The sequence below is a fragment of the Harpia harpyja genome, chromosome 15 (assembly GCF_026419915.1).
Source record: "Harpia harpyja isolate bHarHar1 chromosome 15, bHarHar1 primary haplotype, whole genome shotgun sequence".
In the NCBI taxonomy this organism is placed as follows: Eukaryota; Metazoa; Chordata; class Aves; order Accipitriformes; family Accipitridae; genus Harpia; species Harpia harpyja.
Window position 1 is genome coordinate 23435058 of NC_068954.1, and position 12178 is coordinate 23447235.

A 12178-nucleotide genomic window follows, 5' to 3' on the forward strand; every position below is an offset into this window, starting at 1 on the left:
GGAATGAAACTTTTGTGACTTCCTGCCAGTGAATGACTGTGTTTATTTCCCTTGGTTAGTGTCCATGAGCAACTGCTCGGCGAGTCCAGATGTTGGATATGTAGTACATAGCTTCTTTTTGTGACATTTTGGGAGTAAATAGCTTTTTGAAGAAATGAGAATTGGTGTTGGTGCTGCTTTCTGAGCATCTGTAGCAATCAGGCTGAAGGGTACTAATGGCTTACATCCCCTTGGTGCTTTTTTTCTCTTTCCTGTGCTGTTTATCAGTCATGTAGACACCATCCACAATCAGCTTTGGGAGTGTTCAGACCCAGCCATATTTATTCAGACATACCACAGAGTCATTTATTGGCACCCACTAAGGTTCCCACACCCACCCATCATCACCCACTGTTTACTAGTCCCAGACCTGTATGTATTCATGCAGGCTCCCTCATGTTTAACCAAGCTGTCATCTTCAGAGACTGTTGCTCCTTTTCTCTTTCATTCTGGCTGGCAGTGTGGTCTTTTTGCCACCTGAAGATGGCTGGCAGCTTTTCCACAGGTTTCACTTCTCCACTTAAAAGAATACTGGGGGATTGTAGACCCAGAGTTATGATTTATTTACCATAAAGTTATATATTAAATTGAAATTTGTAACCTTAAATTTATTTCTTTATTGCTAATCTATTTTATTTCAAAACTTGACCATCAGCAGTATTTTCTGTCCCAAAAGACACAAAATCTACATGCAGGAAATAGAAGAACATTTTGATAGTACATTACTAATATTAGGAGTTTCTTGTATTGAAAATAATGGATGTATAGGTAGTGGTTAAGATATATATATATTATTAATGTTCTTATAAAAACATGTATCAGTTAACTCTGGATCTTCCATACATATCTTTGTACACATATATCTGGAATATTATTTTTTTCCAGGAAGTAGAACTGTTGGGGTTTTCTACCTATCCACTTCTGTGCTCTTCTCAGCTGTTCATACCAAAGTGCTGAGCTGTGTGTCATTGGATCCACAGCCGCTCAGAATGGCCTTGGAATTTCTTGGCTATGTTTCTAGTGCTTCAGTGAAGCTCAGGGAGTGAACTTTTTCCTTCTGTTGCTAGTGTGATATTTATTCCTACGAGTATTCCTTGATCCCAGTGGAAAAATTCTTGAGGCACTAAAACCAGAACGTCACCTTGTCATCTTAAAGTAGTAACTGGACACAATTTCATCCCCCACTGTTTGCTGTCTTCCAGGGCCCATAAGCCTATACAGTAACCAGATCATTTTCATTTCTCTGTCTCATATTTTTATGGTGCTCTGTGCTCAATTTACCACATTTTCTGCATGCATTCAGCTCTATCATTATTATACAGTGCCTCTTTCTTGCTCCTTTTAGGCTTCTTCAATTGGGAGCTTGAGCTCAAGGTCTCCCTTGAGCAGTAAAGAAAAGGGGGTTGGAGTTTCATTATATTTTTTGCACATCTCATAATTATAGGAGAAGAGATATTGCCAGCTTGCACTGGGGTGGTGGTTCATCCCATCTTTCATCTCACTTCTGATATGTGATTCAGAGGAGACTGTGAAGAACCCTCTGAGGGAAAGCTACCGGTAGTTGAAATGATTGATACATGTCTGAGAATGTGAGGGTTTGTTTAAATTGTATTTCTTTGTCCCACCTAATTAAACTATGGATAGGTACATAATACAAAAAAGATTTCTATATTAGAGGTTGTCAAGATGAGGATACCCTGTTGCTTTATAGCAAAATAAGCAAAATATTTTCTGCCTTACTGTATATCTTAGTAATTAAAAATCATAACATTTTGAATTTCTTAGTTGCTGCTACTTGTTTGGCAACAGGTTTTGGTTTTTTCTTTGTTTACTGTGATGCCTCCTTAAATGAATCACTTTGCTTTATGCAACTGTGAATGGCTATATTACATTTCCTGATATGTTGGCTGGGGCATAGAGGGGACAGAAGTGTGCTCCTGACTGGGGGCATTCCTGACCCCCAGCCCTCAGTGATGAGACAGGCAAGCTGATGGGGGCTGGACAGTAGAAGGAGCAGGGAACAAGTCTGTTTTTCCAGAGTTCTGTCAGTGTGATGTGGCTGCACAGTCTCACCTATACAAGGCTCGAAGTTTGGCTGTATTTTGTCTTTTATTAGGGCCCTTTCCCTTTCCTGTTTCATTAAGTCATTGCTTAAGAAGTGCCTGTAATTGCAGCAGAAAAGGTTTGTGGTTGCATCAGCAAAAATGTGTGACAGAGCCAGCAGAGTGCAGTGTAATACCTGCTGCCAGTAGGCAGAGCTAGCCCTCTGATCAGGGCTCCACTCCTCAGCACCACCAGCATTGCTTTAAAAAAAAAAAGCTTAAAAATTGAATGAACCTTCTCTTCTAACTATTCTCATTTAACAAATGACACTGTGCAGTCTGTACAGCGCTATTTTAGTTTGATTAGGCACAAAAGGCTTGAGATGATTTAATCTGGAGAGATAGAGAATTGTGGTCTGCCCTTTCTCCTGCAGTAGGTGGAAGCAGAACAGAGTAGAGGCACCGAGGCAAAGGCAGTCCTCTGGCATAGAAGGCAGAGTCTTTGAGCTGTATAGGGTTGATCGGGTGATAAACTGCAGCTCCCAGGGTTTTGCAGGTATGCAGTACCAGTGAGCGTATAGGCAGCAGGCATGGTGTACTTCTGCTCCTCTTTCCTTGCTGAAATGCAAACAAGAGCCCCCAAATGAAATGGTCTGTGATCTTCTGACCTGTCAGTCACTGTCCCCTATAAACTGCAATAGTTGGGAGCTTGAAGAAGTGGCCACCTCATTAACAGAGTGTCCTCTCTTCAGTAAAAACGAAACCCAAACAAAAAAATCAGTGAGATTCAGTATGACTGGAGAATCAGTACATGAGATGGTAATCCTGTGGAGTATTGATGTCATATAGCCATAACACTGAAAATTTTGCCATTTGGATTCAAAGGAGGCAATTTTAACTCTGTAATTTACTACGTACTGCTTCCTGTTCTTGACATGCACTGAATTGTGTTCCAATTCAGGCAAAAATGTTATTTCACTCTTAACTCCTGTGTTTAAATCTACACTAGGCAGATGGATGAATATATGCATTTTAAACAGATGTATCTGCCTGGGGAATATTCACCACACAAACATTAGCACTTCAGAACCTCATGTGGATTCAGGGCAATTTAATTTTCACAAAAAGTATTAGTACCTTGGGACAGATACAGCTCTGCACTCAAACTTCATGCTATCTAAATGTACTCTATGCATATTTTATCTGACCTTTGTAAAGGTTGGAAAACACATTCCCCATCATGATGCAAGAAGAACTGCTGGAGAGACCACACCTTGCCTCCTGGGTCCTTCAAATATTGTTTCTAACTGGTCTTGACTCAATGCCCTTTACAGTGCAATTTAGGAAATCTAGGGGTTTTAGCATACAGGGAAGTAGATAGTTTCCAGGATAATCCTCAGTCTGAGCATTATGTGGCATGAAAGGAGAGTCAGGACTTTATGGGACTTGCCATCCTGTCCAACTTTCTTCAGAGTGGGTATTAAACAAATATGCTGTGTAGCTCTTGCCCACTAACTCCATACACTTCTGATATCAGATTTGAAGGCATTCCACTGAGTACTGGGCTATCTATCTAAGACGGTTTAATGGTTGCGTCAGGTTAGAGAACATAGCAAGGAATTGTAAAATGTTTTCAAAGCAGTGAGCTCCAGAAAACGGGTAGAGTTGTTAGGACCTCTTAAATAGCAGAAAGTGCCTGGCCTGGGGAATTGTTACCTGTATGTTCATAACAACTGTAAGTACCTTATTTCTCTTCATAAAACCAAAGGTTGTTGTGAGAGTGGGGTCAGTCATTTGGTCAGTAACATCTTTCTTTTGTTCTCCCTGAGAAAATTAATTATCATTCCATCACTAACTTTTGTCAAATAGTTGCTTTCAGATATTGAGCTTCTTGGGCTAAAGAAACAACCCTTTTGTGAATCTCCTGCCTGTTCTAGAGACTTTTAGGATCATACTCTGTTTTCTCTACCTTGGAGTCCATCAAAACCAGGAAAATCTCATCAAGAGATGTATTTTGCTGTTCCTTAAGTGAGCAAAACTATAGGGAGGGGATTGAGATGAGCACAGATATACATCCATTTGAAAAGTTAATCAGGCATCTGCCATTCTACTTCTTTTTAGGGAGACAACTTTGCAGTTCGTACACCTCTAAATTTCTGATGCTTTCAGTGGTCTAGCACAGACTGGGGCTTCGCATTTGTTTGGAATACGCGTTTCTGTATTTTTCTGGATTATTTTTACGCCACCTTGTGGTTAATGATAAATCACTCTTTAGATCCTGAAACCTGTGTAATTCTTACAGAAATGAGTTCCCATTGACTATTTTATCTGTTGTTTTGCTGGAAAATGAAGCCAACACTGAGAGCAGATGATGACTATTTTAAAGTGATAGTTAATCAGAGTTAACCTCAGTTAAGATATACTGATATTTTATCCTTGTTGTCATCACTCTGTAACAACAATGAAATGTTAAAGAGCAGCTAAGTTCGATCTGACAGAAGCAAAGCAGCCTGAAGTAATGCTTTGTTTATGTGAGGGAATGGCCTAATACAGCAATGATGGGGTAGTGTTCATCACGCAGTTATAAGTGCCGTGTGCTGTCTCAATCATGTCCAGTCCAAGGATGGATCCACACCTCATCAGCAAACACAGCATGGCTCCCACAGCACATGGCCTGCCAGGTGTAAGTGTGCACCGTCCTCCTGGAGGGTCTGGCTCACCCAGGAGAAGGCTGGACACGTAGGTGGTAGGAAGACACTGTGCCCCTCCGTAGGTCTTTGGGCAGGATGGTGAGTGGCCTGGGTTATGGGCTGGAGGGCAGGAAGCCTTTATAGGGCATGTATGTGGGGACAAGGCCTGCAGGGTACGCTATGGCATTTACCTGCCACCAGTGCCCAGGAGTTGCACTCCTGGACTCTGCCTGACATAGCAAATTAAAGATGTCCTCTGCCACAGTGGCCTCCTGGCATGGGGTAGACTAATCCTCTTGTCCTTAAGGACAGGGCTGTCAGGACGTCCAGATGGTTTTCTGGAGATGGTCCTTACCATCTCCTGAGCTGTGTCTGGGAATCCCTTTGGTGAGCTCGTGCACACCAAGGCATGCCAAGGGCTGTTCTAGCACAGCAGCACTAGAGTGTTGAAGATCCAGTTTCTGGGGACAAATGATCTAACACTGTTTAATTTATTAATATGTAATATAGGTTATTAAATATACTATGTACTATGTACTATTTACTGTATATTCTATATATATCTCCTTGAAGTAGGGATGTAGCGCAGAGTGACAAGAACACCTTACAGTTCCAGTACAGTTAATTCTGCAATGCCCCTTCTTGTAAGACATTTTTGAGATGCCTCATCTGTTGTTAGCTTGTTTCATTATAGCAAGACACTGTACTGGGCTGTGGTAAGTGTACGAACTATGTACATTTCAGTATAGACACATTATAACATGACTTAGGAAAACAGCCTGCACTGCAGTTTTACCTTGCTTTTGGCATTTTATCACCCAAGTGTTAAACAGTGTGAAACTGGGATAGTAAAAAAAATGTTCTTCTTTTAAGAAGTTAGCGCAAAGAAATGCAGTCAAGTCTGACAGCTTTCAAGCAAGTCCAGAATCAGTTAAGCTTTATATAGATCTGTGAACAGGTATTGGCATTTTTTTAAATCCTTCCTGAAAACAAAAAAACCCATTGAATAATATCGAGCCTAGTATTTCAATTGTTTTAAATTGTTTTTCAGACTTACTTTGCCTGTCCAGACTGTAGTAGGGCACTCAAGGGCTTCATACCCAACCGCAGGCTTTTTGGTTGTGGTCTAATCTTAGGACTTACCTCTCTGTCTTTGACAATGAATTGCATGATAAACTTTGTATTTTACTGCTTTATTTTGTACAATGTGTGGCTGAAGAGTTGCCTCCAGGAGGAGCTGTTAGATTAGAGAGTTAAATCTCAATTTAATAGAGCTTTCATCAAGTTGTGTTTTAGACATCACAATACAGATAGTATGATTTTTGTGATATGACACTGTCCAGAATATATGCAAAGGCTGAAAAATAGGTGTCTGATGTGCCTGTCACAGTGCTGCATACTCCCAAAATTGGCATTCTGTTATGCAATTTACATCAAACACTTTCTTTCTTCTCCCGTACCTGGGATATATGACCTGTTAGAAGACAAGTGCAACCAGAATTTCATCCCTTTCATCTGGCAGTTGCCAAGAAGATACAAATTTATCCTTCTGAGAGGAAACTAAGTGCATGCATGCAGAACATTCTATCTCATCACTGGAAATTTCTGAGTGACCTGCATTAAATGCACTACTAAATGAACTACACAGAAGCAGGATTTAATTGTGTGTTTCAGACAGCACTCTGATTAGCTGATGGTTCAACCTAATAGAAATGCCAAGAAATAAAAAAAAACCAACAGTTTTGTTTGACAGACATCTTGTAGAATACTTGACTAATGGAAAAGTTCAAGAAAAAAATATTGAATTGGGCCAAATAAAAAGTTTTGTTCATTCAAAGCCAAAATGTTTTATTTCATATTAGACCATTTAGTATGTTTTGGAAAACAAAGCAGAAGTAAACTCTGAAATAAAATTTTAAATTAAAATATTCATTCTGAAACATAAAAATGAAATATTCTACCTTTTTTGAAATTGTTTCTTCATCAGGACTAAGTTCTTTCAGCAAAATTAAGGAAATCACATTCTACCCAAATATGCATTTTACCAAAAACTAGTCCAAAATATTTTTAACTTTTTCTAGTAAGTAGTCACTTATATTTATATTTATTAGAAACTTAGCAAACAAGTTTATTTCAACTGTAAATTTGAGTAATTGCACCAAAAAAGTGTATCTGCACATAATTTAGTTTCCTTTCCTTTACTTCAATTTTATGTCAATAGTTCTGCTGACTGACCCCATTTTAAATAAGAAAAGAATTGGGACATCAAAGTTTGTACCTATATCTTAACATCTGGCCATATATCTGCTAATGTAACTTCCTCTTCAAGGAAGGGTGTAGTGAGACAATCCATCACTGGGTCCTATTTTACATGAAGTAACTGTTTTTTGCTTTATTTTTCATTATATTGCCCTTGCATAATAAATATCTTGTCTCACTAAAAAATATATCAAGCCAAAACATTTATGCCAATAAACAATTTTGGTCTGTTTCCCTGGTTTTGTACCATTTCCTCTGGACTGCCTAAGAGATATGAGAGAGGCAAAAAATGCCAGTATCTGCCTGCTGGGAATAGTCATGGAAGGAAGAATTTCTGCAAGCATCTCATGTACTTTTCTGCCATGTCTCTTTCTTAAAATATGTGGCAGAAGGGCAAGACAGATTAAGGAAGAAGGTTACATACAGAAAGGGAATAGCCAGACTGGCATCCTGCAGCTATCTACTTTTGATCATTCTCTGAAGGTCATTTCCAGTGTGCTCAAGTTAGTGCAGCCTGTGCATTAAGCTGTGATAGAACTGCAGTAAAAAACAGTACCAGCTTTCTGATTGTCTTTCATCGTCTTGCACTGTGCGACACCAGGAAAGAGCTTTATACACTTTCCTCGGGGTTGATGTAGCTTGGTTTGTAATATCAATCATTAAGAGAATTTGTATTTGCATAAAAAGTCACCTGTTTTCCTCCTTCCCCTTTTCAGAGCTAATTTTGATGATTCTGCTACCTATTCAGCAGTTGCAACAAATGCCCATGGGCAGGCATCAACTAATTGCGCTGTGATTGTGCGAAGTAAGTCCTACTTTATGATCCAAACAAGAAATGAATATAATGCTCATGTCATTGAATGCTTATTGTATGTTTATTTATAGGGTTCAGAGACAGTGAAGAGCCCCACCCAGCTGGGATAATGCCCTTCCACTGTAAGCATTTTTTTCTTTTTGCTTAGTTTATGTACTCTTATCAGAGTAATATTTTACAGATGAGAAAATTGGATACAACTTGCTGCTTCTGGCTTTGCTTTCTAAGCATTCAGTAACAATAGGAGCTGTCCAGATGCTTTTGCTTTCCCGGTTGCATTTCTAGATCAGCATACAGTATAATAGAGCTCCATCTCCTGTTCAGATCACAGTAATCTGTGCCAAGTACAATTTACTTATGCTCAAGAATGTTTTCATTTTCTCATACATAGTGCCCCTGTCATATGACGTTTGCTTCACCCACATTGATGTCCAGTTTCTGGAGAAGTTTGGAGTCACCTTTGCAACTGAAGGTGAAACACTGACCCTGAAGTGTTCTATGTTGATCACCCCAGACCTGAAAAGACTACGACCTCGTGCTGAGTGGTATAGAGATGGTAAGTCAGTACATTGAATAGGAGCTACCTGGAAAATGCTAGAGGACACATTGAGGACACAGATCAGGCTTAGAACATGAGATTCTTAGAATTAAGTTTGGAATAGAGCAAACAAATATCTCCAGTTAGAATTTATAGACCTGCACTCTCTTTCAATTAAGTGACTTGGTCAACCTTTTCTTGAGCACACATTTACAGCAACAGGAAGTAATCTCATATTATCTAATAACACAATAGTTAGAGCATTTGCTGACTAGGTGGAGACCCAAACTCAATTCCTAGATTTGACCATGATTTATAATTGCATGCTGTGACCACTGGGTACTCACAGAGCACTAAATTAAAGTTTGGAGCACTGAGGTGTGGGCGTGGGCCTCCACTTCCATCTTGCTCCAGTATTTATTGTGAATTTCATATTAAAATCAATTTAATGTATAGTTCAGAAATACTTCTAGGAACCAGGCCTGAAACACATGCCTCTGCTCTGCTGTTTAAGTGTCATGTTGGTAGGTTGCTTTCCTTGCACCTTTTGTCAATGAAAAACTATGCTATGCCGAGTGAAGTGGTCTTAGCAGGAAGTACTGAAAATAGCATTGCTGAAGCACGTCATATACTCAGGTGGATGGTACACAAACACTGCATGAGTAGTGTTTGTTCACCACACCAAAAAAAGGTCTAGAAACATAAAATTAACTCCTTAAAGTTTAGCAGGTAGCAGGCTAGTCTAGATATTTAGCTCACCACTTTTCACCAAGCACAATCTCTGTGTAGGATTTTAAAGTAAATATTCTGCCTGTGGATTTAAGGAAAGCCTTGGTTATTTGTGAATGGTGAGACCTTTCCCCAGAAGGACCACATTTGAGAATGGTGGGCTCCCAAGACTGATTTTGGACTGGTCCCAGGCAAGCTGGCAGAAATTTCCATAGCTGACAAAACGTGATGCATAAACTAAGAAGTGACAGTAAGATTAATAGGGCAGTCAAGAAAATTCAAGGTTAGGAAAATCAGAAAAAGGATACTTTTACTGCTGCTAATTATGCCTTTTGTTTCATGTATGTCATTATTTTACATAGATTCGCATCTGATCCTTCAGGGGAAGGACTGCTACTTACTGTTTCATTACTATTTCTCTGGCACTGTGGATACTTCATTGTGATGGAACTATCAGATGTTACTAAAACAAAAATTATGAAATAATAAAAATGGCTTTTTTTTGTTTGGTGAATAACCTAAAATCTAAGGCTCATCCTTGGACCCAGATTCTGTTCCCACTGAAGTATACAGGGATTTTTAATCGCTATAAATAAGTCTGAGGTGAGCCATCAGTTTCAATGGTACCTTTACTTTGTCTCCTACTGGGCCCAGTTTCTCAAGGTGCCAAACCTCTGAAATATTGGGTTTGGAACTGCAGTTGTGAAGAAGCTGCTAATTTTCAAGGGATGCCCCATATTGTTCTACTTTTCATTCAACATGAATTTTTCTTGCACTATGGACAGGTGAACAAAAGCTTATGGACCTTTCAGTTTAACCCTTCATAATGCCAAGATAATTCCCTCTTGATATGTAACAACATTATGCTCTTTGTTTTCCCCCTTATTTGACTTAAGTTTACCTTCTGTGTGAAAGCCTGAGATGAAAACTTGGTCTCTTTAAACCCAATAGGTTTTTGCAGTGAGTCAGATAGGCTTTCATCCCATTATTCTACTTATGTTGCAGGAAATAAGATGATACAAACAAGTTTAGATTTGTCTTTCATTGCACGTACATAGATCACAATATTTCCAAGAGGTGTACAGGTGCATCAACTGGCAGAACTTGTTCCCAAACACAACAGGAATTCATGCACTGTGAACCTTTGCTATGTGCTACAGTTCCCTGTGTTGAGTCTCTTGAGAGCTGGAGGCAATGCAAAAATGTAAACAATGAGAAGGTTAATAATTTGTTCAACATAATGTGCTTTAGATGTTCTGTTTTTTTTTGAGAGGTAATACTTAATTCTACTCTTGCATTAAGACAAACTGTATTTTTCCTAAAATTTTTTGGTTTGTGTTAATCAAATAATATAACAACTGAAGCCCTGAGATGGATACGTATGATTTACTTCTAATAATTATACACAAGAGAAATATGTGTTTATCCAGCATTAATAAGCTTCACGCGAGTGAACCTTATTGAGGATGTCTGCTAAACTCCTAGGGGGATATAAGTCAAATGAATTAAATCCTTTAAAGTGGTTTGGGATCTGACAAACATGAATATGATGTCTATAATTCAGGGCTCACTTAGAACAATTTAAGATACTAAAAGAACTAAATCAAAATAATAGTTCAGGAACATATATCTAATCTGGATATGAGTTCAGCTGGTAACAGGAGCTTTCTGTTACTGATCTCTGATGTAATATAAACTTTATAAAGCTATATGCACCAGCATTCTGCAGCCATTTATACTGTAATCTAGAATAAAATAATTGAATTCAGAGGAAACAAATCATGGAGTGCAGAATTTAGCTGAAACTTCAGCAGACCAAAATACATGATGAAAAGAAGCTTCAGTATATAGTAATTCTCCACTCTTTATATGAGTTTTCAGCAGAGTAATGTTTTAGGAAAATTCTCTCATGTACTGAAAACAGCATGTGAGTCTTGAGTCAAGCTGCCTTGGAGGGTTAGTCTCCTGTAGGTTTGTTCTTTGATAAATCCTGGGAGAAGTGACAGGGCAGAACACGTGAATAGACTGAGAATTTGAGTGCAGTAGTAAGACCCTGTAACTGTACTATTATTGTGACGGCAGGTGCATGAATACCTGCTCTATTAGAACTTCGGAATATGTTTGTGTCCTCCAAAATTTACTCTTCTTCTTGGCTTATCTAGAAAGTCATCCATCCAGACTGCATTAAAAAAGAGAGCTGCTGCTTTCTTAGGGGATCTGGTGGGTCTTTGGCCTTGTGTGAAGGAGAGAAGTTTTTCTGCTCTTGCTAAAGACAACTGCCTCCACAGTTTCTGGTCCCAGGTACACATAAGTGGTGGAAATGGATGATTCTGGCTTTCACAGACAATACAGGCTTGCCTACAGTTTCTGTATATTCTAACTAGAGTGTCTACCATTCCACTCAAGCTTGGAGTCTAAATAAGTGACCTGCTTTTCAGAGGTGCTGGTCACTCAACTTTGTTTTTTCTTCAGGATTTTCCACAGAACTCATGTATTGGTTAAAATTTCTAGATGAAGATATTTTCTGATTTCAGTTAAAGTACTTCATGTCTCTCTACACAAAGTCTCAGTACCATTGTGTCATGCATGACAGAAAGGGGACATGCAGATTTTCTAGATAAGGATCTCATGATTAAGGACCTCATGGGAAGGACTGTGACATAATTTACTCTGTACGCTTCTCAGAAAACAACTGTATGCTTAGGTGATTATGTAATTTACTGCTGTAAGTTTTAGTAGTGTGTGTCTTCCAGCTGCTTTATTATCTGAATATGTGTCATTTTTGTATACCTTCTTATGCAATACAGCTGGTAGGTGGGAAAACTGATTCCTTTGCAATTGTTTGAGTGTCTGCTCCAAAGTGTATTTAAGCAATAGAATAATAAACATTTATAGATATTCAGCTCCTTTAAATACCATTCTGCTGCATTAATTACAATAAATTAGTATGCAATAAGTCTTAGGGAGTTAAAAATAAAAAATAATCCAATCAATTATTAAAAAGGGTGATATGAGAAAGTCCCTTGGCTAGCATAAAATATCCTGCTCATTCTTTTGCTCTGGTTTC

At 38.8% G+C, this 12178-nt stretch overlaps 1 protein-coding gene across 2 annotated transcripts in view; it reads left to right on the forward strand.

The window, feature by feature from the left end:
• The window catches only part of MYOM2 (myomesin 2), a 79749-nt gene that overhangs the window by 13762 nt on the left and 53809 nt on the right, over nucleotides 1-12178 (forward strand). For both annotated transcript variants that reach the window (XM_052809879.1, XM_052809880.1), the window contains exons 8-10: nucleotides 7747-7835; nucleotides 7916-7966; nucleotides 8236-8400. In XM_052809879.1, the coding sequence (XP_052665839.1) occupies nucleotides 7747-7835; nucleotides 7916-7966; nucleotides 8236-8400 (305 nt within the window). The remainder of the gene's footprint in view (nucleotides 1-7746; nucleotides 7836-7915; nucleotides 7967-8235; nucleotides 8401-12178) is intronic.